At 48.0% G+C, this 25,364-nt stretch overlaps 1 protein-coding gene across 1 annotated transcript; it reads right to left on the reverse strand.

Moving 5' to 3' along the window:
- Positions 1 to 8,135: 8,135 nt before the first annotated feature.
- GJA5 (gap junction protein alpha 5) lies at positions 8,136 to 25,159 on the reverse strand. The gene is made up of 2 exons (XM_077753447.1): positions 25,017 to 25,159; positions 8,136 to 11,254 (listed from the first exon to the last, which is right to left on the reverse strand). The coding sequence occupies exon 2, from the start codon at positions 11,220 to 11,222 to the stop codon at positions 10,146 to 10,148; it is 1,077 nt and encodes a 358-aa protein (XP_077609573.1). The 5' UTR covers positions 11,223 to 11,254; positions 25,017 to 25,159; the 3' UTR covers positions 8,136 to 10,145.
- Positions 25,160 to 25,364: the final 205 nt, after the last annotated feature.

Raw genomic sequence — 25,364 nt, forward strand, 5'->3', positions numbered from 1 at the left:
ATGTTTTTGCAGTTTTGATGTAAGACCCCCAATGGAACTGAAGGACTAATCTTGTCTTTCCAATATACTTGTAGGCTAACTTCCTGTCCTTTAACCAACTCGTTAGCATGAGCAAGTGTGTGCAGGGGAGATGGGTTGGATCTCATGGTGGACTGCCATCTGTCTTCATCTACAAATACCTCCCTCTCTGATCTGTGAAAATGGAAAGGGCATAGAGAACCTCATTAAAGTCATGCCTGTGGTGGAAGAGAGCACCAGACTAGAAAGGACACATGTGATTTTAACTGGTTCTATCACTACCTACCTCTGAGACTAGTAGAAATCACTTTGTTGTCTTAGCTTCTATGGGAATACTTATAACAGTAGTTTATCATGACAAGTTGCTTTCTTTTTTCATTCATGCAGCATAGATTTCAGAGACAGTCTGGCCCATTCTAGTCCCAACTCTGCCACTAACTCTAACTCACTTGATGCGTTAGGGCAGCTCACACAAGATGGAAACTCCATGGGTACCGATTTCAACTAAAAGAAAACTTAGAAGTTGCTAACAGAGCTATCTGGAGATAGGCTGGATTGTCTCAGGAAATGGCATAAAAATAGCTAGCATTTACTAAGTAATCATTTTGTACTAGGTATTGTTTGCTTACTTTTCACAGCAGTCCTATGCGTTAGATACTATCGCACCATTTCATAGATGAGAAACAAGAGGTCAAAAAGTTATATAAGTAGAAGACTAGGCTCTGATCCCAGATCTGTGATGCCAGGCTGACTAATCCTACCCACTCTGCTGTTTTGCCAGTGAAAGTAATCAGAAGAAACTGGATGACCACTGGCCAGCAGGGGAGAGATCACTGCAGCAATTAGGTTGGGCTGAGTGACTGTGCAGCACTGAAGTTCTAGAACTCTTCATTCTCTAGTGCTCAGTTTCCTGGAAATTAAGACTTGAATTTGATTGCTAGAGGCTCCTTTCTGTTTTAAAATCCTGTGATGCATGTGCTAGGGATAGAGGGTGACAGAAAAGAAATATATATATTCTCTGACATGTCCCAGGATTTAGTTGGGAAGACGAGTCATGTGTGCATGAATGCAACTGCTCATGATCCCCTGCTCTGCTAGTGGGCAGGGAAAGTCAGCAGGGTGACAGAAAGTGTTAGAAGAAATGAGCAGGGGGATTGGAATGGTAAGGTCTCAGTGGGTGCCAAGAAAAGGAAACAGAAAGGGTGAGTGTTTGGAAAGTCAGACGTGTTTCCCTTTGAAAAAGCATAGCTGCCACACAAACAGCTCTGTCCATGCCTTGACAGCACCCAGCCTCAGCTGTCAGAGGGTGCCTTTCACTCTCTCTAACCAGCTGAATTGCTCTGGCAGTCCCGAACTCAGCACCTCCTCTCCTGATCTCCCGCCTGAGCCTGACACAGGAGGCTGAGAGAAAGGCCACCATCGCTTTGGCTGCCTCCCACTCCGGGAAAGCCCTTTGGGTTAAGGGCTGCTATAAATATTAAGATAGGGGCCCTGACAGGTATGTGTGTGTGTATGTGCATTTTTTTTTTTAATTTTCTCCAAATCTTCAGACTATTTTAGGCATGGGAAGGAAGAAGGACAAGTTAGTGACAGTGATGTCTGCAATTAACTGGGGAGGAGAGTTTCACTTCCTACACTTTAACTTCCTTTCCTACTAAAAAGTTGGACAAAGCTAGGAGGTCGTCACGATTTGTTGGTAGGGGTGAATGGGAGAGTGGAGCTGCCCTGTCAAGAGGGACATGGCATCATTATAGCAGCAACCAGCTGGGACATTTGTAGGCAGAGCTGTTGAAGCCACTGCTTGAGAAAGGGGAACTCTTTGGATAAACCACTGTATCTGCTGGAGCGCGGTCTCACTTTCACACTAAATGGAAGTTTCCATCAGTGCTATCTTACCATGCACAAGCAGTACAAGGAGAGGAAGGAAATGCCCTTTGGGAAACTAGATTGTAGATAAAGCGAGGCAGTGGGCAAAAATGTGGAATCCAGGAAAATTAAAGGGAACAACTTCAGTTCAATTTGGCGGATGTTTTCTGGCATCTTCTGCCTGCCCAACATCATCTAAATGCTGTGAGGCACAGGGTCTTGGAGGTAAGATCTATCCAGGCAGGTAAGACACAAGAAACTATGGGAATCCCTATAAATGCTGAACAGAAAAGTCAGAATTCTTTTTGACCTACACTCCTATACTGTACTTGTTCTTGAAGTGACGTATTGCTACCAACCTTGATGTTCCAGGCATGGTCGAATGCTATATGATTTTGAGTAGAGTGAAGACAGCTAGAGTTCAAGTGAGAATCATTGGTTCAGTCTGGATTCCTCAGGGAGCAAAGCCTGAGGCAGAGACTGATGTGCAAACACTTTACGAAGGTGTACAATTCTAGTAGCAAGAGTGGGAAATGGGGAGAAAAGCGCGGAAGGAGACAGAGCCAATAGGGAGATGTACTATCAAGCTGGGCACTGTTAAGTGGGACCAGTTGTTCAATCTAAAGTACTATATCCTGGAAAAGCCCTAAGAGCCAGGTCTTGGGGGTGCCTGGGTGGCTCAAGTGGTTGAGCTTCCAACTTCAGCTCACATCATAAGCTCATGGTTCATGAGTTTGAGCCCCGCATCTGCTCACTGCTGTCAGCACAGAGCCCTCTCTCTCTGCCCCTTCCCCACCCCTCTCAAAAATAAAAGTAAAACATTAAAAAAACAAAACAAAAAACAAAACAAAAAAAACAAGAACCAGGTCTTGGAACCACTGGCACGGTGGGGGTAGGGGTGGAAGAAGGGCTTCTGCCCCCTCCTGGTCAGAGGTTTGCCCTTTATTGCACGGACTTCTCAACAGTTCTTGGTTGTTCATTTGTTGGGCTAGGTGCTGAGCAGAGTTCTGCCACTGTGTCCGTAATGGAAACCTGGGGTGGGGTCAGATGCACCTGTGTGAAGTTGGGCCACACCCACAGCCGGGAGCAAGAGGCAGGTGAGGCTGAGAGGATCTGAAGTGATACAGAGAAGGGGTAAAATACCCATTACCCCTCTACTGCATAATAATCACTGTCTTCCCACAGATTTCCTCTCTGGGTGCCCGGGTCCTGGCACTACGTGAGGCACAGAGCAGGCCCACACTGTATTTGTGTTAACTAAATGAATGGCGTGAATTTTGTTGAAATAAATGAGTCAATGATCACACAGACCTGAAACCCCTTCATTATCCCGGACTTCCTTCTCCTAACACCATCCCTACCCTTTCTACCCAACCACTCCCCAAGTACCCAGAGTTTGAGGCTCTGACTGTGTTCTCTCACTTCATCCCTGGTTCAAAAGGGAGCCTCCCAGCCTCCAGGGGCTTCCCTCTACAGCCCGTTGACAAGCTGCTCCCTCTAGCCAACCTCAAGTACAGTGCTGATCACCCCACTGTCCAGATGCCCGAAGAAACTCAGTAGCTCCTTATTGCTACCATACAGAGTGAAAGGTGCGCTCTCAACCAGTCTCCACGTGTGCCGCCTCCCACCCCCTGGCCTCATCTTCCCCTCCCCGATCCTTGTAGCTCCTGGAACAGACAGTCTTGATCATCTTTCACAGCCATTTTGAGCAGCACCAACTCTGGGAAACTTTTCCTGCTCTTTCCTTCTCCCTGGTCCTTGCCTTGCCCTGAAGACCTGCACTGCCATTTCCCTCTTGCCTAGCGCACTCAGCTCCTCTCTTGGAATATGGCATCATTCTCCTCTCCTACTAGGTCTGAGCACCTACAGGCTCTCCTACTGCTATGCTCCCAAGCCGCCCAAACAGCGCCTGCCCATGACCCGGACCACTCACTGCACCGAGGGGACGCAAGAGCTCATGGGTGCCAGTCAAGCCCCCAGACTCACTCCAGTGCTTGGCCATATCCAGAGACGCAGTTGGCAGCCCATCCGCTGTCACGCAGTCGGCAGCCCTGACCCTGGGGTGGGTGCCTTCTGCTAACCTTATTCCATTTAAGGGTGGCGCTCAGAGCCCAAATAAAGACAGATTTTCCCAGGCATGAGTACTGCGGAAATGAAGAGAGGCGGCTCCTGGCAGTCACCCCAAGGGAACACCAAATTTAGCCCAAAGGTTAAATATAAATATATTTTAATTTTTTAATTGCAAAAAATAACATGATAACACTAAAATAGTTTAGAAATAAGGAGAACTAAAGCACTCCCGCAGAGCCACCATATTGGCACAGCTGCCTTCATTTCTGTTTGTTTCTTTCAGATCTTTGTCCTTTTAAGTACCTTCTTTACACACTGTAATCACGGTGCGGGTACAATTTTGTATCTTGCCTTTTTACATAAGGATATATGAGAAGCACTTAAGAGAAGCATGCAGTAGACAAAGAGGTGAGTGTTTGAATCTCACTTCTACCTCCTGCTAGCTGTGTAGGTTACTNCCTAGAAAACAGCACTTAACAATTCCAAGTTTGTTTTGTGAACAAACTTGGGGATTTTTTTCATTTTTTATTTTATTTTTCTTAAAGTTTATTTATTTTGAGAGAGAGAGAGAGGGAGAGAGCGAGCAAGCAGGGGAGGGGCAAAGAGAGGGAAAGAGAGAGAATCCCAAGCACTGTCAGTGTGGAGCCTGATGCAGGGCTGGAACCCACAAATCATGAGATCAAGACCCGAGCTGCAATCAAGAGTCAGATACTCAACCAGCTGAGCCACCCAGGGGGCCCTGGGGATTTTTTTTAAACGGACTTTTACCCAGCTCATGACACCCTACACAGGTTTTTACATTGGTTGTCAAATGTATCATTTTGCCTCAAACATTTGTAAGCTTAAACCCCTCCAAGTTATATTTCGGTGCACTTAGAGAAAAGTCTCAGGAAGGCCCACGACAGCTTTCCACCCCGCCCTGAATGCCCGCTGCCGCTGCCGTCTGAAGGGCAGCTGCTGCCTGCGAGGCATTGAGTTTGGCCAGGCTCGGGAGCCCAGGAGGAAACCCTTGTTAACAAGTAACTGTGACCCGTCCACAGGGCCTTGAGTCAGAGTCATGGAAAATCAGCTTAAGGTTAAAGGGACAGAGGGGACTTCAGCCTGGTCTCCTGGCCATGACTTTCCACGGCTGCATTAGCCTTCCCGTAGTTGAAGAGGTGCTGGCTCGGGGTGATTTTGGAGCAGTATCAGATACCCTGCCAAAAACCATCTCCCCACCCACCTCCATGTTTGATGGGGTGCCTGGAAGCCTCACCATGTGTTAGCCCTTAGCTTTATGACTTTGAAGGCATTTAGCAAGTCATGTGTGTTACTGTCAATAACTACTTAGGAGCACCTCACTGTAATTCAATGGGCACCACATTATACTCTGTTCAAGGCTCCAGCCTGATACACTGTCTGCTAGTACCTCAGCCCCTAGGACAGGGCGGCTACCCTGCTGCCACCTGAGCGATGTCCCCGGTGGTGCCTGCCTGCCTGCCTGGCATCTTGCACAACTCCCAGGGTCTGGCGTCCGTACTGATGCGCTCTCCCTCCTTCCTCACTGTCCCCCTCTCCGTGTGCTTGATGTCTCATTGTTCTGATTCCTCAGATGCCAAGGCTCCTCTGGAGCGCACCCTGCTGGCTCATTGTCAGACCCTTTGCACACAGTCTTCTGCCCACTAGCCTGGACTCTGGCGAATGGGCCCAATTTACATGGCTCCAGGCATGTTATAAGAATCAATCCTGGAAATAATAGTTGCAACATCAAATAGGGCTTTTCAGAATGTTGACATAAGCTATTTAGTTTTTTTAATTAAGACTTCCCTTCTCTGAGTAAAGAGACTTTTCTCTCCTTTGAGGCTTTTACTGAAAAAAAAAAAATGTATGTTTCATAATAGTCGTTGCCAAGTGGTGGTGTTTTAGGTACTGTTTAGATGCTGCTTGAATTCTGTGTCTTTCAAGAATGTTGGCACAGACTGAAGTCAGGGACGGTTGTATCGGGGGGTTTCCCGGAAGAAATTTGGGCTCTTCTACTCATCAGTGGCTGGTCTCATTTCAGCTGTCAGGTCTCAGCCTCATTGTTACCTCCTCAGAAAGGATTTTTGGCCCATCCCGATGAACATCCCTCCTCCACCTTTGTTAGCATCTGATCTGTTTCCTCCTGGGCTCTTAATCACAATTCATGATTATTTTGTTTGTTTCCTTGTGTTAGGGTGTCTTCCCTACCGGAATGGAAGCTCCAAAAATGGGATTCACATGTTTTATAAAATTTCATTCCTCAAACCTGACACAGTGCCCAGCCCAAGCTAGGTACTCAATAGTTATTGTTGAATAAAATTTTTCTCTTTTCCAGTTGAAAGAAGAATTAAAAAAAAACAACTATAGATCATACTCATTTCTGATGGCCATCAAGTAACTAATGAGAAGAGAAACTATTGATCCTGTTCTATTTACATATCTATCATTTATAAATTCTGCTTATTCTTCAATCCATGGACCGACTACAAGGCCTTCTGGGGATCTATGGAGGATTCGGGAGTGGGAAGCCTATTTTCTGCACCCCCTTGAACCTTACCATTTTCTTCATCTGCACATCATGAAAGCAATCCTTCAAGACACCAGGCAGGTGGCTGCTGCCCTTGTTCTTCTGTTTTTCTCTCTCTGGGAAAATTTGCTGGGAGGAAGACATCTGAAATCCATTCCTACTATGATTCTTCTTAAGAGTGCTATTAGCACTTAAGCACTAAGATACTTTAACCATAGTAATGAAACACTAGTAGTAGAAATTCTGACCTTATCTGGCACTGGAGGGAGGAAATTAGGAAAGGAGCCTGCAGGGGCCTCCAATCCAGAGTACGTTCACCGTATTACAACACCCAGCTTACCCTCCTCAATGACGAACCTTTAGTATATGTGCTGCCAAAGCGAGCACAGTGACGAACCTTTAAAGGGGAGAGGAAGAGAAAATGAGAGCAGACACATGAGGTTGATATTGTACTCGCTGTAAAATAAGTCCCTTGGCTTGTGCAGTCTGGGTGTAATATAAACTGTTAAATGTTAATAGCTGTGTTTATAAAGCCATGAGATGTACTGCTTCTTTTCGAAGAGGAAAAAATGGATCTCAGAGGCTTTTTCCACTTAGACTCCTCTGGCACCTCTGGGCTGAGCATCTTGCTCTTGGACAGATGCCAGGTACCCCCTGAGTCTCAACTCTGCTGTCCTAAGATGTCTTCTATGATCTCCTTGCAAGCCTCTTGAAAAGAGCTTTCCTGTTCTGATGGGCAACACTGACCGGGAATTAAGATAATACGTCTGTTTGTGTTTCTCAGCCTTTGTTTCTTCCTCTAGGAAATAGCACCCCGGAGGGTTGGTCAAGTGCTAGGTGGTCCCTTGACCCTTTGTTTGGAGCAAGAAGCATTTCTCCTTATCCAAAAAGATGTGATCCTGATCAGACAGGCCAGCGAGAAGCCCCCACTATCACAGAAATTTCCTGGACCTCAGTTTCTATGTCTGTAAAATAGGAACACCCAGACCCATTTCACAGAGTCATCTTTGAGGCCTTCTCTTGTCTAAAACCTCAGCCTCTTGAGGCCCAGGCCACGTGTCCTGTTCCACATCATTTTGCCCTGCGTTTTGCTTCCCGGAGCCTGTGGTTCTTAGAGTTGATAATAAATGAATTCCCATTTAATTTTATTCCAGTTGTTTCCTCTATATTAATCTGAGTTGATTTGACCTCAGTTAATTGGACCACCTCAGTTAATTGGTAGATTGTGAGCTCCATGGGGAAAGTTCTGGAATCATCTCTTGACATCCCAGCTTTTAAGGTGCTATGAATTCAACACAATAATGAAAACAGTAAAGATAGTAATGACAACAGTATCAATGATTACCATTTAGTGACAAACTAGTCTTTCCCAGGCACTCTGTTGAACTCTTTATGGTCTCTCATTTAACAACCCAGTGAGGTAGATAATACAAGACTCAATTTACCAACAAGGAAACCAAGGCTCAGAGATTAAGTAGCTTGCTGGAGCCTAGCTGTAAATCAGCATCTGGGATTTTCACCCTTGCAGGCTGGACTCCAAAGCTGTTTGCACTGATGACTGATGATGGGTGGGGTCCGAGGGCTTCCCTCCCACACCAAGTCTGCCGTCTTTCTTTGTGGTCACGGCATGAAAGGGACACAAAGGCAACATAGATGCAGGGCCAAATTTTATTAAGACAAACTACACATATTATTTCCTATTTCATTCCTGAAAGTCCCATCATCAAGGACTAATCTCATAGGATTTTTAATCCAATAACACTCATTTTACAAAACAAACCCATTGTAGAGATGGAAGGAAAGTCTTTTTGGTTTGGTTTGGAGAGTCTGAATGCCAATGCCAGACAATAGATAAAAAGGTGTCCTCTCTAGGGACCTACAATGGTCAGTCTTTCTTCCCTAAATGGCACCCTGGTCAGTCCCCTCCAACTCTCTACCCTCATCCCTCTCTCTACCACCAATAGCCCACAGGCAAAGGGGCCTGGAGATGGTTGAGTGGGGCAGAGGCTGATCCTACCTCTGAACTTTCACCCTTCTGTGCCCTGAACTCTCATCTGCCTAGGCCAATGAGGCCAATAAACAGTGAGGTTCAGTCCCTCTGCTAGGCATTTGGAGGGGAGGACAGGAAGATACAGGTTCCTCTAAGGTTTCCTTTCCTTATTTCAGACTCTCCTCCTCCTCCCCTGCCCTTTTGGCATGTGTGCGCGCACACACACACACACACACACATGCATTTTAAGAAGTAATCCTCTCCCTACAAGTTTGTTTCCAATTCTGTGCATCCTTTACCTTCACCCAAAATGGCGACCACCCATTATGGATAGACTGAACAGAGAAACCAGGCCAGTCCCTAGGAAGGCAGGGCTTTTTCACAGTCTGCAGTCCCCACTGCTTTCTGGCAGTCTCTTTAGGAGCACCAGGGAGACACAGGAATCTCTGTGCTCTTAAACGAGGCCCCTGCCAAGAGAGCTGGAGATTCCCCTGTGGCTTCTATGCCCCTGCTAAGCCCTCCAGGGAGAGAAAGATCTGGGGGCTCCATAGCTGTCATCACACCTCCTCTTGGCACTCTAAGCTGGCAGTCAGCAAGGGAAATAAATAGGAGGGAAAAATAGTTTTCCAGTATTTTCTCTCTCTTTTTTTAAATTTTTATCTTCACAGCAGAATTATTTTTCCCCAAGGGGAATCTGAGAAGCACAATGCCCTCTTTGTTTTAATAAGACCTAGGGAAATTCCACTGGCCTTCGTGGCTGGTGATCTGGTCAGGATCTGAGAGAGGACGATGGCTTCTTGGGCATTCTGGTCAATAAGGTCTTTAGGGGAGCACTGAGTGAACAGCCAAGGAAGGGCGGGATGGGATGGTTTCTATCATCCGGTTGAGCTGTAAAAGAGCCGCAGGATGACAGGTGGTGGCAGGAATTCCAGTGGAGCCTGTGTACACAGTCGCTCCCTAGGGGATTGTGCACCCCCATCGGCTAGTTAGTTGTCACCCTGGCAGAAGTAAAGGTTGCAGCATCACCAAGGTGGGACATTTGCCATAGGTACATACCAAAGCTTTACAACTTGTAAAGTTGAGGCTGCTGGTCAAGTTCCAAGGGCCTCTTTTTAAGTAAGACTGGGTAGAGGGAGGGCAGCCAAGGGCAGCCCAAGGCCACTTCATTGTCACTCCAAGGTCTGACCCACGGAGACAACAGATTCAAGAGCACATCTAATGTAAGGTCCTTCATTCATGCTCTTTATTGGCTGGGAACGTTGGGCTCTTTCTTGCAGGAAGAAGGGTGATCAGGACAAGGAAGCCATAGAAACTTGGAGAACCCATCTGGTATGTGGTGAGCCATTCTAACCTTCTGGATCTCCCTCCCAGGCCAGATTTGCCACAGTTCTCTTTTATTCCTCTACCCTATTGACTAAAGAATCTGAAAGTCTTCTAGGTACACTGGGTAGAGGATGGGGAAGGGGCAGTGGCATGGGTGGGAAGCCATGTCTCTGCCTGCACTTGCAGAGCCCTGGTCCTACCTTCTGGAATAAGTGAACAATGGCATTGAGACCCAGAGCCCGAAAGGAGCAGAGCAGGAATGAGAATGAGGGATGGGGTCGGTAGGGACACATCTTCCCTCTCTGAGCCTCTTTTGCTCCCACCTGGTCCTGGTCCTCCCACGCTAGAGGGTCACACTGATAGGTCATCTGACCTGGCCTTGCTGCTGGCCTTGCTGAGACGGCGCTTGTCACTCTGGTAGCCGTGGGGGATGCGGTGACCCGGAGAGGCTCCATTGGGCACCTCAGGCTTCTGGGTGTAACGGATGTGAATGAAACCCTCCCCAGGAATCTGCTCCTGGCCTTGCACTTGCTCAGTGGCCAGGTTGTCTGTGTTCTGCTGGGAAGCCATCTTGTTGCTGAAGGGATTGAAGAATTTGCCCTCAGGGCCATTCTCCAGGCACTGATTGAAGTCAGGGGGTGGTGTGCAGTTCTGGACTATGCCGGCCATGGAGTCCGGGAGCTGACACTCAGCTGTGCCCTGCCGAGACTTGGCAAAGCGCTGTCTGATCTTCTTCCAGCCCAGGTGGTAGAGCTCAGCCAGGCTGAGGAGGAGGGACAGTGCGCCCACTGCCAGCATAAAGACGATGAAGACGTTCTTCTCTGTGGGCCGGGAGACATAACAGTTGACGGGGTGGGGGCAGGGACTCCTGCGGCAGACGTGCAGGGTGTCCAGGAAGATCCCGTAGAGGAGGTACTGGCCCACAATGAAGGCCACCTCCATGGTAGTGCGGATCAGAATGCTGCAGACGTAGGTGTTGAGCAGAGTGCCCTGGAGGACAATCCTTCCATTCCCCTCTTCCCAGCAGGACAGCTCTGCCTTCTCGGCCACGGGGTACTGGTAAGAGCCAGCACCCCGGACCTCTTTGGCCCTCTCGGCCTCCCGCAGCTTCCGCTTCTCCTGCATGCGCACGGTGTGCATGGCGTGGCCCATGTACACCAGCGACGGCGTGGACACGAAGATGATCTGCAGCACCCAGTAGCGGATGTGGGAGATGGGGAAGGCCTGGTCGTAGCACACGTTCTCACAGCCCGGCTGAATGGTATCACACTGGAAGTCTGCCTGCTCGTCCCCCCAGGACGACTCGGCGGCCGCACCCAGCACCAGCATGCGGAATATGAAGAGGACGGTGAGCCAGACTTTGCCGATCACCGTGGAGTGCTTGTGTACCTCCTCCAGGAACTCTCCCAGGAAGCTCCAGTCGCCCATCCTGGCTCAGCGGGAGACAGCAGCCAAGACTTCTGCAAATGGGGCAGAAAACGAGAAAAAGAGAGGGATGCTTGCAAAGTCTGGAGGGTCCAGTCATGCTCTGGGATGCCATCAATCTGCACCAAAATGCTTTTTAAGAAAGGGTAACTCGGGAGTCAAATTCACCTAAAAAGCTCTCTCTCTCTCTTTTTTTTTTTCCCAGACCCGCAAAAATAAAAGGAAAGAGAAGATTAAACATGGTTGTGTTAGCAAGATTCAAGTGTGATTCCCACCCTTTCATGGATCTGGAAATCAACTGAGGAGTGTGTTACAGTGTGGGTTCTGTGCTGTTACCTCCAGAGAGTCTACTTCAGGAGGTCTGGGGTGGCCCCTGGAATCGGGATTTGCCCCAGGCAGCCCGGGTTATTCTGAGCCCGGCAGTCCCGGGGCCACGCCTGCAGAAACGCTGGTGAAGCAGAGCACACACTGGACTGGTCTCTGCCATCATGAGTCTGGCCATTTGCCTCACTGAGTCTGCTTCCCTGTCTGTAAAATGGGGATGGAATGTAGCTACATCAGTGTTCTGAGGGTTAAATGAGTTGAGGTATGGGATATGTTGAGGATCATAACTCAAAGGTTCCGTATGTTTGAACAGGTGTCGGGTGAAAAACAATTATTTTGGCTCCAGAAGGCAGACTGGGGTGACGCGGAAGGAGCAGCTGTGGGGGTGGTAAGTCTAGCCCCTCCGAACGCGTTCTCTAGCCTTCAGAACTCTGCAGTGTGCCCAGCTGTACGGGGAGGTGGCAGACAAAAACGTGTTGGGTCACGCCAGCGAAAGGCACTGCAGTGCGTGCTCGGGTTCATGCCTACCTCCTATGCCTCAGTGCAGTCCAGCCGTATAGCTCGGCTCACCCTTCGGCGTTCAGAAGGTACCCATGCCCAGACCTGCTCATCCTCATATCCAGAATAAATGCCCCAAACCATGACGCCCCAAACAAAACCTTCTCTCATCAGGCCCTTGCCTGCTTCCTCAGCCTCATTTCCTGTCTGTCCCCATGAGTTCCTTCGGTTCCACGTCCTAGAAGATTCCCAGATGCCCTCTTCCCAGCCACCTCCTACATGCCCCCTTACCCCTAGCTGAATCCTATTAACCCTGTAAAACTTAACCCAGTCAGGGCTCCCTCCAACCTCTCTGATCCTTCAAGCTGAGCCTCTTCAGCTCCTGTGGCAGCTCTGGGGACTCTGTTCCCTGCCAGCACTTGCCATCTTGCTTTGTGGTCCTCTGCATTCTTCCAGTAGGGGCTCCTTGATAACAGAAATTGCCTTTTCCTCTGTATCATCATCACCTGGCCCAGAGCCTGGCCCGGAGTGGGTGCTTAGTAAATCTTCGTTGAGTGAATGAGGGAGGGGTGGCAAGATCTGGTGCTCCCTACTCAGGGTCAAACCAATTCCCTAATCCTTGCCTGTGTCCCTTTAGCAGGGTGAAAAGGCCAGATTTCACTTCTCAGTCTCCACTGCAGTTAGATCTGGTCAGCCAGGTATGGGGAGAGTCTAATGTAGAGAGAATGCTCTAGAAACTGTTTTTCCATTCACCAGTAAATGGAGGTCTCGCCCACCCCCCACTACTTCCTGTGTGTACACAGGGCTGTGTGAGTCACAATGTCTGAAGTTGTCCAGAAATTCTCAGAAATGCCAACTGATATCCCAAAGCGCCCAGATCAGCTCTTGAATCTCCTACCTCCAGAATTCTTACTTGATGAGTAATAAATGTCCTTGTGGCTTAAGCCTCTAAAGAATCCTAATCAACAGAGTGACAAAAAATGATAATGAAAAAGAAAAAAAAGGAGGGAACTGAACATAAATATTCCCTTTTTAGAATGATAGAACCTCAGAATCTAGTGGGATCTTAGAGATTGTCAAGATCAGACCTTGACCTTCACAGCTTTAGTGCCAATGTGCCCCTAGTTCCTATCTGAACATTCTTTATGTGTACGAGGAAGGACAGGGTAGGATGCCGTATTTCATGATGTAGTCTCCGTTGACTCCTGAGTTGGAGTCTCCTTGACAGAGATCAGCCTCCTGGCCCTGTCTTCTCCCAGGCCTCTGCTCCCCAACCCTGAGAGTCCACACATGAGTGAAAAGGGCTTTATCTCTGTTCCCCTCCATATCAAAGACCCACCCAGCTCTTGAGACCTTTCCTCTGACTTGTGATCAGACATCTGTCCTCCCTCCGTTAGCCTCCAAATGTGGAAAATTGTGGAGCGTTTGCTCAAAAGGAAAATGGCTGATTAGATAAGAGTCTGAATGATCTGTCATCTCTTCTAGGCACGTGCGTGGTGTTCAACACCTTCAGAGTCATCCACACATGTGCAGGGACCAGGATGTGCTGAGTGTCTGGGAGAGAGGAGGGAGACGTGGGGAAGGAGAGAAGGGGAGAGAGGAGCATAAAGAGGGAAAGGACAAGAGGGAGCTGGGAATGGAAAAGGAGAGACCATGTAGTGGTTAAGACAGTTTGGGAGTTAGCTAAGTGGTCAGTTCAAACCCCGGAATATCACTGAGCCTAAAGAAGCTACTGGATCTGTATCTCAATTTCCCATCGGCAAAATGAGGATACTGTTATTTATCTCATAGAGTGCTTTGAGGTGATGTATAAAAAGCACTTAGCACAGTACTTCCCATATAACAACTAAAGAATAAAAGGCAGACTTTACTAGCAAGGGAAGTGGTAGGAAAGGACAAAAATGGAGGAAAAAGAGAGAGAAAGAAAGTAGAGATTTGCATTACAAAGAAGAGAGAAACAGATGGAAGAGCAGAGGGGAGAAAGTGAAAGGGAAACAGAAATGGAAATAAAAATGACACAAAAAGAAAAATAGAAACAAACGTCATCTTCCAAAATTTGGGGTAAGTTTTCCAAACTGCCCTCAGTCCCTGAAGGCTTTTCTCTTGATCTTTTGTGTCGCTCATTCCTTGCATGTCCCTCTAGAAGATCTAAAAATAGTTCCAGGCAAAGAATGTGACGCTTTGGTCTGGTCTGCCAAGAGGCTTGACTGCAGACCCCCTCACTTGTGGTGCAAGGGATCCCACCTGGAAGAAAGCGCAGACACAAAGTGAAGCATCGTGGAATAGGAGAGAGACAGTTACATCAGTTAGGCTGCCTCATGGGGCAGGAACGAGACCCCATGTGCCCTGGAGGCACCAAATAGGTGAAGGACTTCTCATTTGTGACTTCCTGGATGACCTAGGCGAGGGCAGAGAAACTTAAAATTGCCATCAGGTAACAGCTGCTCAGTTTATAATATGAAAGTCAGTTTCCCAGCCACACTGACTGGGTCCCTTTGGGTCCCCCACAGCCTCAGCCAAAGAAATATGTAGATTAGATACTCATTGAGCTTACTGGGTGTATAGCATGTAAAATGCTTTGTAGATTATTATCTGTTTCTTGGCAGGAAATGTGTTAGGAGGGGCAAAGGAAGCTGGCCATGCCATGAATAATTTCTATCAAACACAAAGGTAATAATATACTTCACTGCTTTAGCTGTGATCCTCACTGGCTTCCAACTGCTTATAAAGTTCAGACTCTTTAACTTGAACTTGAGATCCTCTACAGCACAGCTACACCCTATCTTTTTTCCCATTCCACTCACATACCCAATACTTATGCTGTACAACTCCCCACACACAAATGGGGAGTATACGTGGCCCACACCTTCTTACCTCTCTTTGTCTGAGCTCCTCCTTTCTTCTCTACCTACAAAGTCCTTCCCTTTCATTCATCCACTTAATAAGAGTGGTTACCAGGTATCATGCAAGGCACTTAAGACATAGCAGTTCAAAAGACAAACAAGGATTCCCTGCTTTTACTGAACTTAACTGCCTTTATAGGGGAAGGATCAAATACGTAATTTCAATAAAGCATGATGTGTGTTAACATTAAGGAAGTATAGTGCGCTATGGGAATACATGGGGGGAGTTGACCCTGGCTTAGGGAGTTGAGGAGACCCTCGTTAGGTCAGAGCCCTCCAAGGAACCCTGGATGATTGAATTCTAAGGCCTTTGCAACTGACAAACTGAAATCCCCAAGGCAAAAGAGATTGTCCCTAGATCCCAGATGAGAACATCCCAACTCTGTAGTCTTCACTCCAGAACCTTCAACATCCTCTTTCTGCATCATATCCTGGGACAAAGCAAACATTTGGAAGAGTCACCAGGGAACTTGCTTGGTAATAGTGACATGGTGCTTAGATAAGAAGGAGAGGGCCAAAGGAAGGCTTTTGTGTATAGTGAGCAGGAATCATTTTATTCCCCGAGGTTGTGTATTACATGGCTCCAGATACAATTCAGGTACCTACATTCCCAGTCCAGCGTTGGCATCATTGCCTTCCTACACAGCCAGTGTTTTCAAAGAAAACCAACTGAGAGCAATCTGGCCCCACAGATCTCATAGCCAGGACCTTTTCCTCTGACCCCACAGATCTAGGTCGAAATGGAGAAGTCTTTCCCGAAATTGATCTCAGCCCTCTTTGATGTCTCCTGAACTTCAAAGACTCTAAATTGCTATTCAGCCTATACATAGGGGCATACGTACCCTAATGTTCATAGCAGCACTCTCAACAATAGCCTAAGTGTCCATCAATGGACGAATGTATCAAGAAGATGTGATTTATCTATACAGTGGAATACTACATGGCAANATTAAAAAATAAATTACTGTTCAGCCTATAGGGTACATTCTTACTTATATGCTGCCTTATACTGATTTTCCAAAAATTTTCTTCTATCAGCCAACCCACAAGTACTTTTTTGAGTCCCCGCTATGTGCCTACCACTGTTGTGGGTACTGAAAATAAAATCTAAGAGACACCAAACCAGGCACTTATTAGGCACTCAATGATGTCTGTTGAACTAATAACATCAGGCAAGATTTAATAGCTTTTCCCTTCAGATGAATAACAGACTTCTCAAAGCCAAAAGCCCTGTCTTCTACTTTGTGTTCTTATTGCATTAGGTTCTCACTCTAGGTAAATAATAGATGCTTTCTTGTTTGTTTTTTTTGTTTGTTTTTCGTGTTTGGTTTGGTTTTGTTGTTTTTTGAGAGGGGGAGGAGCAGAGAGAGGGGTACAGAAGATCCAAAGCTGGCTCTACACTGATAGCAGGGGCCCAGTGTGAGTCTTGAACCCACAAACCACGAGATCATGATCTGAGCTGAAGTCAGACACTTAATCAACTGAGCCACTCAGGCACCCCCATAATCAATGCTTTCTTAATGATTGAAAAAAGAAATGTTTGATCTAGAAGTAAGATTACAGAGTGATCCTAAGGAGGCTCAAATCTTCCTTCCTAAGTCCAGCAAGAAAAGATAAAGTCTTACACAGGTCAGGATGTGCTTCTTCTACCTTCTCTTGTTGACTCCAAGAGGGCGGGACCATATTTGTTTTTTGTTCACAACTGAATACCTTCAGAACATATAGACACTCAATTTTATAGGGGAATCCTCATAGCCACTTTGTGGGATGATGGCTATGGCCTCTGTTTTGCAGAGAAGACATCCACAGAAGGCAAGATACTTGCTCAGAGAAATGAAGACGACTGGAGATAGAACCTAGACCACTAGAGCTTCTGGTCAAGTCTGGTGCACACCAGAACATTTCCCTCCATCTTCCTTCCAAGGGTAGAGCTTATCAGTTCTTATGTCTCCCCCTTCAGAACTTCAAAATCTTCTTCTCACCCTGGTGCAGTGAGTTATTTGAGACATGACTACCATTTAGTGATAAGTCCTGGGGGCCAGCTTTTAGGCAAACGAGCAAATATTTATGATGCTCCCTTGATGTGACCAGCACTGGGTGGGGTGCTGAGGGGATTATGGGAAAGTAATTCAGTTCACCCTCACAAACATTTACTGAATGTCTCTTATGTGCTAATAGTTAGGGACCCAAAGATAAGTAAGACTCTATGTTGAGGGAACTCACTGGTGATGGATACAAACACAACCAAACATGCAAATACACTGGGCTTCCCAGAAGAGGGAACCCTTGAGTAGGAGTTAGGTGGAGGTGACATTTGTAGAGGTGAGGAGTTGGGAGGAAGGGAGGGTACAGGAGAGGTGGAGGCATTCCAGACAAAGGCCACCACATGAACAAATCTACCAAGTGAAAAACAGTGTGGTTTTAGAGGACAAGAAGTAGAGCAGGGAGGCAGAGTCTGAAGAATAGGTCGGGGCAGATAATGGAGGGCTTTGGAGGCCATGCCCAGGAGTTTGGAGTAGTCCTCAACCCCTATGATAGACCTGTTTTTCATACATGGCTTGCTCCTGTGGGTAGACCCTAATGGAACACAGCCCTCAAATGAGGTGGGGACATAAGGCATGGCACAATCAATAATCACCCTGCTGTCCTTTAGTAGTGGCTATAGCATAAACTAGGTAGCCTTCAGGTAGCAGATGCCACCCAGCACCCTGCTGAAACAGCACCCTCTCTTCTGCTCCAGAAAGCATATTTCAAGAGAGAATTGCAAGAAGCCACCATGGGGATCCCTTGAAAATTCTCTTCCTTCTGTTGATTCTAATTCTGTCCTGTGGAGCCACACGTCACAGCCTTCTCATTTCTGTGCCGCCATCCCCAACCCAAGTCAGAAAGTGGGCTTCAGACTGAACTGTAAAGCCACTGGGGTTTCAAACACATAATGAGAATTATTTGCTCTACTGGCTGTGTGTTATCTTTCCAACTCAACCCTGAGGTCCTTGAAGACAAGGCCCATATCTGTTCATCTTTGTGTCGCCCCCCTCCAATCCCCCTACCCACTCTTCCCTCTTAGTGCTTAACACTGTGTCTTGTACCTGGTAGGTTAATTCGTGTACTTTTAAAAATCAACAACAGTGAATGAATTACAGCATTCAGCTCACTCAAAACACCTAATGCCAGAAGAGGGACTCCCTGGGAGGGTGACCGTGGGGCACCTCCATAATGACTGTGGTGACCAGAACACCAGGGAGACAGCAGCCACTGAGCCTTCCTTCTGTCGGTGACAGAGCCCTCTGCTTAGCTGAGAGCAGGGCTGGATGTGTCTAGAGCAGAGACATATCTGCTCACCACGGACTATTTCTTCTCCACTTTCTCCCCACAGATCACTGGGGAGGTCACCCAAGTCTGTCAAAATTAGATTATAAGACCACTCCTCAGAGTCTGAGTCTAATTCTGGACAACGACACATGTTCGGGGCATTATCTGACAGATCTGTGGTTCTCAATAAAGGTTGTTATTCGTGGTAATAATAACAGCACTCTGGCCCATGCTGTAATTCCACTCACCAAACAGTGGAATGTGGCACAGAGGAGGCTTCCCAATTAAGAGAATTCTATTGTAAAAGGACCCAAAGGGCCTCACTTAAAGGATCCTTGGACATACTACCACATCAGTGCAGCTCAGTTCGGAAAGTGTTTCTTGAACTCCTGTGCTATGCCGACATCAAAGGTGGCTTTATAAAGGAAAGCACCAAGCGTAACCGTCATCTCAAGACTCTTAAGTACCTTATTCATTAATGCATGTCTTTGTGTTTTCCCTTCCCCGCCCCCAATAGTTTCTCACTAAAATGCAGAGATACAGGGAGGATCGCATTAGATCTTCAGCTGCTTCAGCAATCTTTATTACCCTTGGGGAGTCTCTGCTCCATTTTCTGGTTTACCAAAAGTGACACAAGAAGAAATTTTCAATCTAGGTGATGATGATAATAACAACATTAAGCTGTTGAGACCCTTCTGTGTGCCAGATATTTTGCAAGTTTCTTGATATATATTTTCTCATTTGATTGTCCCAACAACTTGAGCAAGTAGGGATTATCCCCATCCCCTTCATCTGGGCTTGGGGAGGTTGATTGAGCAAGGTCGCTAAACACCAAACCCAGCTCTCGCCTTGTCTCACAGCAGCACCCCTGCCTGTCTTAACAATTGTGCTGGATTCTATCTAAATCACCTCAAGTTCCTTCAAAGATCCTTCCCAGTCAGAGGCTGTCCACTTTCACGTAAGGTGAGTGCTGCAAGGAAGTTTTCAAAGTGACTGTTAGAATTGGGACTTGAGTTCTAAGTGCTTAGGGATAATTCTCCCAGTTAGAATTTCCACTCTTTTCCTGACTTAGGTTTGGGGGAGCCTCTTCAACCTCCAGGGAACCAACCATGTAGGTAATACAGCTACAGCTATTGAGCTGGGCAGTATGGGCAACTCTCTCAGAAGTCCAATGGGGGCTTACACCCCTGAAGTTTGATCACTAAAGAGGAGGGAGAGAGACAGAGATGAGAGAGAAGAAGGAGACAGATGGAGGAGATGAAGTGTCACTTTAATTTTCCTTCGACTCCAGCCAATGGCAGATAATTAACCGCTCTTTCCATCTCATTGTTTTAATCTAACAAGGACAGAATGGGCCACTCAGAAACACTCTAGTGGCAGACAGTTGTTTCAAAGCCAAGGAGGTGGAAGGGAGCAGGGAAAGTGGGGAAGGAGAATTATGCTGGGATACGTAGTTTTTTTCTTAAATTGTTAGAAGAAATGTTTACAGGAGGTGGATGGGAGGTCATGGAAAATGGAGGTATTCAATTACACTGAAATACTGGAGGTCCTTATTAATTACCCCCAAAAGGTTGATTAAAACCTATGCAGGTATTAATAAAAATTAAATTTATGGGATGCTTACAGTTCTTTATATTTCTACCATCATGTCATAGATTCATATAGTATAGTAGAGCGGAAAGGAATCTAGACATCCATCAAAACCAATCCCTTATTTTATACAGCTGAAGACTAGCTTCCAGGAAAGTTAAGAATAGTGATAACAGGTACCATGGAGTTGAGTGTTTTCCATGTGTGAAGCATTTTACAGCTATACTTTTAGCCCTTCTCTTAACTCTGGTAGGAAAGTAGTTATGATCCCATTTTACAGCTGAGAAAACTGAGGCTCTGAAGTCACATGACTTGTACAAAGTCACGCCAGTAGCATATGCTGCATAAGAGACTTGCAGCCGGTCTGCCTGACTCAGAGTCTACCCTCCCTCTGTGTCTGTCAAAGGGAAAGCAAATCAAAGAGGCCCTATCACTGACAGCTGGTGACAGACCTGTGACCAGAACTCTATCTAGTCTCGTAACTCCGCGAGCAGGGCTTTTCCCACTTTCCCAGAAGAGGCTCAGGGTTTTTCCTATTAGCCTCTGGCTTCCTGGCTGGCCAGCCCTTGCATATGCTGTTCCTAGAATGAACGATTCCATCGAAGCCCTCGGCCCACAGTGGTCAGGATTCCCAGACTCCTCAGCCTCTGCCACCATTTGGCCGGAATTCACATATAGAAAGTTATTTCCTTTTTTAGCCACTAAGTGCTCTTGGCTGCAGCCGTGTCTACTGCTGGGTTTTCGACCAGCCAAACAGCAGACTCTGGTGCTCCATTGATGTCAAATCATAACAAGAACGGTGGAAACAAAAATAGGTTGTGGGCCTCATGTTCCCTGCGAAAGAGTGGGCTTCGAACCCAGCCTCCGCTCTCTAGCTGTGTGCCCTTAGGTGAGCCACTCAGCCTCTCGGTTTCCTCCTCATCTGAAAGAAGAGACTGTTTCCTCTTGGGGATTAAATGACACGAGGATGTGTGGAGGCACCCAGAACAGTACCTGGCACACAGGAGACCCTCAGGAAGGTTAGATCCTTGTCTTCTTTTCTGATATTTCCAGTAAGAACTCCTCTCAGGCATGACCCAACTAGCCAACCTGACATGGACTTTGGCAGTGCAGCAGGCTGGTTAGAGCAATTCACAAGGACCCTCATGTGTACCAGGTGGGGAAGGGGATCGTCAGAGTTGAGGAAAACACGGGCAATGGGAAGGATGTTCATTTCACTGTAAATTAATTATTTCATGGGCGTGCAGACCGTTGGAGGCGAGCATGGAGAAGAAGGGAGGTACAGGGCCCGCTCAGATCAGGTCCCTCTTGTTCTTGAAATTGGTCCAGCCTGTTCCAGACTTTTCTCTTAAGTCAAGCCTTTGGGTCTGGAGATGGACTCCATATGAGTTCATGTTACAAAATGTGTGTTTCATGTAATTCCTGCCTTCTGAGAAGCTTTTGAATCTGATCACCAATCAATCCAAAGGCACATCCACAGGGTGGGTTTGAAGCTGGCCCCATTCTACTTGGAAGAGAAATAGGTGATTGTCTATTCTGTGACTCGAGGGGAAGGGCCATCCCAACTCCTAACCAAATCTACCCTCCTCTGAGGTTCTGAACCATGGAGATGCCAGGTCAGATTAAGACCCTGGAAGTTACCTCTGAACAAGAGCCTTGACAGAGAGCCTCTTTCCAGTCACAGCTGTTTCTCTGTGACTCAAGATGAGAAGTCCTCTCCCTGAGCCTCGGGTTTCTCGTGTATAAAGCCGTGAGCTGGACGGTTGCTAAGGCCCTTCTAGCTCTGAGTTAGAACATCCAAGGAGTTTGTGACTTGACCAACTGCGATAGTGTGGCAGATTAGTGGCAGAGCCAAAAGGCAAAGCTAGACTTTCTGACCCCCAGCTTAGAGGTCAGCAGAAGTAGTTCCAGAAAAAAATCTGTGGTTATAAAAACCAAGCAGTACTTCCTCAGAATTCCGTATTGATGTGAGCCTTCCCTGTGGAAAGGCTTTTACATTAAATGAGATGTAGTTCAAAGAAACGGGCTGAGGACCATGTGACCTGGATTCTACCCTATTGTTCTGTCGTTCATTGAGCACCTAATATACAAGAGCCATTTTAAATACAGGTTTCCCCCACTATCCAAAAAAGTAGAGGGTTCCTTATGAAACCATTTGTAAGCCAAAATGGTGTAAAGCAAAGAAGCAATGACCATTCCATAAATCCTCTTTTGGGGGGCACCTGGGGGGCTCAGTCCATTAAGCAACCAACTCTTGATTTGGGCTCAGGTCATGGTCTGATGGGTTCTTGGGTTTGAGCTCTGCATCAGGCTCTGTGCTGACAGTGCTGAGTCTGAGTCTGCTTGGGATTCATTCTCTCTCTCTCTCTCTCTCTCTCTCCCTCCCTCCCCCACTTGCTCTCCCTCACACACAAAATAAATAAATAAACTTAAAAAAATAAATCCTATTTTGGATTTCCATCAGTGAAAACAGATACTATAATGTAGGTCTTCTATAAAAGTGAAGTGGCATAAAGCAAACTTTTTGATAGCAGGGGAAATCTGTACATTATTTAATCTTCATAAAACCTTAAAAGGAAGGCATTTATTAACCTCTTGGGCAGACGAAGAAACTGCGGCTCAGAGACATTAAATAATCTGCCCTAGGTCACACAGCCAAAATTCTAACCCAAATGTGACTCCAAAAGCGACTCTGAGTTAGATAAACTCTATGATCTCTCTGTGCTATGTCAATACCTCTGATTCTGAGACCCCCTGACTCCCTTTCCTTATGAAGGTGAGTGGATTGTTGAAAGTGAATTTGGTTTTTGCCCATGATTTGCTAATGTCCAGAAACGAGTGAATCCCAAGGTGGCATCAAGCTGTCATTCTCCAAGAATCAGCAGCTCTGGACTATAGACAAGGAGTCAGTGTCTTTCCTAGGAGACCTGAAACTTTCCTGGAAGAGTGGGCATCTCTTCCCCTTGGTCAGCTTAACCCTTGAGCCCACGTTGGGGCCAGTTGGCACAGAGAGCTGCTAGAATCCCAGGTTGGGGTGGCCCTCCCTGAGACAGGGGGCTGAGCCTGAGCCTTGGGTCTCCCTGGCCCTAAGGACTGCAAGTCTCCTGACGGATCCAGGCAGACAACACCCGGCCCGGCATTCATTGGCTGCAGGGGGATCAGCCAGCCTCCAAGAGGCCAGCCTGCACTGTGGCAGCCCCGCTGGTGGCCAGAGCCCAGAACCTTCCATGGCACACCACCCTGCCCGCAGCCGCCGGCAGAGAAGACGAGGGGCAGGGGGGCACCACGGCCAGAAAACAGGACTCCAGAGGCGCTTCAGTGGAAGAAGCAGGGAGGCCTGGAGAGAAGCGGAGGCTCAGAAAACTCAGCCGAGGACAGTTAGAAGGCGCCTACGTCTGAGTGAGCAGGTGGGACATTCTCCCAAGCAAAATGGCCTGACTCACTGCGTCCCCCTCGTAGGTCCCTTGCCTTTCCTAGGCTTCCTTTTCCTCTCAGTCGAAGAAGGTAATAGGAAATCCAAGAGACCTTCCAGTCCTAATGGCCCAGGACTTTGGGCCAGTGGAAGGAGAAGGGACAGGAGTGAGGCAGCTGAGAGACACGAACGGTAACCAGTTTCGGGGGCTCAGCGAGAACTTGCGTGGGGTTCAAAGGCAGTGGCAAAGCAGGGCAGTGTGACTGTGTGACTCCCATGGCTCTACGACCTTCGTGGATGAGGGCGAGAGGTGGGCGGAGGGCACCAGTGCGGAAGCCGGGAACATGCCTCCTGGTGTTCTCTGTTCCGTGCTGCTTGGCAGCAGCTGAGTGAGGAAAAGACGAGGAGGGACAGCCAGGGGAGTAGGCTCCAAACAGCCCTGCGGCCCTGCGGAACCTGCCGGAAGGTGGGAAGTGCAGAGCTGTCCCTAGAGAGCAGTGAATCAGGCTCTTGGGCTGGGCTGGGACTCTGGGGACATTGGGCGGAAAAGATGAGGGCCGCCGATAATGCAAGTCAGGCTGGGCCGCCTACAAACACGAGTTCGTGTCCCCAGTGGTGAGCCCACGCCAGCTGGAAAATGGAGGGCTGCACCTCCACCGCCGGCTGTTGTCTCCTCCCCAGTTTTGCTGGATGTCTCCTGGGTCTCCTGACTCCCTGTCCTTTTCTCCTCGCTCTGCCCAGCCTTTTCTCCGGCCAGCCAGACCCCGTGTGCCAGAGCCTTGTGAGACGCTGAGGAGTAAAGACCAGGGGCCCCTCCATTATGATGGGATACTAGGAGGGAGGAATCAAGTTAAAACCGAGCCAGGGCACAGGAAAGTTGTAAAACCCTCATGCAAGGCTTCCCTTTGTCAAGATTCTTAGATGTGTCTGAGCAGAAGGAATCATAACCTTGTACCATGTTTCTGCTGAATGGAACCAGAGGCACCCTTCTACTTTGGACCCCTTCATTTTCTAGATGAGGAAACTGAGGCCCAAAAGGGGGAAGTGTCTGGCCCAAGGACACATAGCCACTCGGGCACCAGAACCCGGGTATCTCGACCCCCAAATCGGGGATCTTTGATGGCGTGCTCAGAAGAGAGGTCAAGGGGCCCTGCACCCAGGAGGAAAGGGGACCTTCGCTGGGCACCTCTTCCTGCCTCCACTCTGGGTGCTCACCAGCCGCTCCTCCGACAGTGACAGTGAATGGCAGGCCAGAGGGCTCCCAGCACACAGTGGGGACATGATACCCACAGGAAACTAAGCAGGGAATATTTTTAAACCACCCGACATGCCTTAGGCGGGGGAAATCAAAACACTCCCCCTACATGCTGCTGGGGAAAGCGGTTCGAAGAAGATTCCAAGCCTCGAGGAAGCCTCGTAAAAACAGTGATGGTTTTGGTTTTTAAAGGGCCAACTCCATCTTCACCCAAGTTCTTGGAGATGGACCGCTGCGCGGCTTGGAAGATGTTCCTGGAGCCCCAAGTCCACCAGAGGTAGACCCACAGCAAGGGCACTCCTCTCCCACTTCTAGAGCTCCTTATAAATCAAGTGAGCGACTTCTCTGCTGCTTCACAGCCCTCGGCTCAATCTATCCCGAGCTCAGCGGTGCAGGGAATAGCAAGGGGTCTGGGATAAGCCCCCAGGGACAGAGAAGGAGCCTCGTTGCTCCGCAGCCTGGAACTTCAGGTCTTCGTCTCTGGAAAGCAAGTCCATCCTTACCTTCTCCTCGTCCTCCTCTCTGGGATCTCCTGGGATCTCCGCGGGCTCCCCGGTCCCGGGCTCCTGGCCGCCTCCGCTGCCGCCCACTGGTCAGGCTCAGTCTGTCAGTTGCTCTCCCTACCACTTTTGACTCCGTGTCGGTCGCCCTCCCTCCTCCCACTTCTTCCTACTCTTTCGGTCCCCACCCCCTTCCCCTGGGGTCCCTCCCTCTGGCTTAGAGTGTGTGCTCACTTCAAAAGTTTTCTTCCCTCTACCCCCCTGCAGTCTGTCCTCACCGCCCTCTCCTCCAGACAGAGACGGAGACGGACCCTCCTCCTCCCCTGCTGACCTCCGCTGTCACTGTCACTG

Source organism: Crocuta crocuta, unplaced genomic scaffold (assembly GCF_008692635.1).
Source record: "Crocuta crocuta isolate KB4526 unplaced genomic scaffold, BGI_CrCroc_1.0 scaffold620, whole genome shotgun sequence".
Classification (NCBI taxonomy): Eukaryota; Metazoa; Chordata; class Mammalia; order Carnivora; family Hyaenidae; genus Crocuta; species Crocuta crocuta.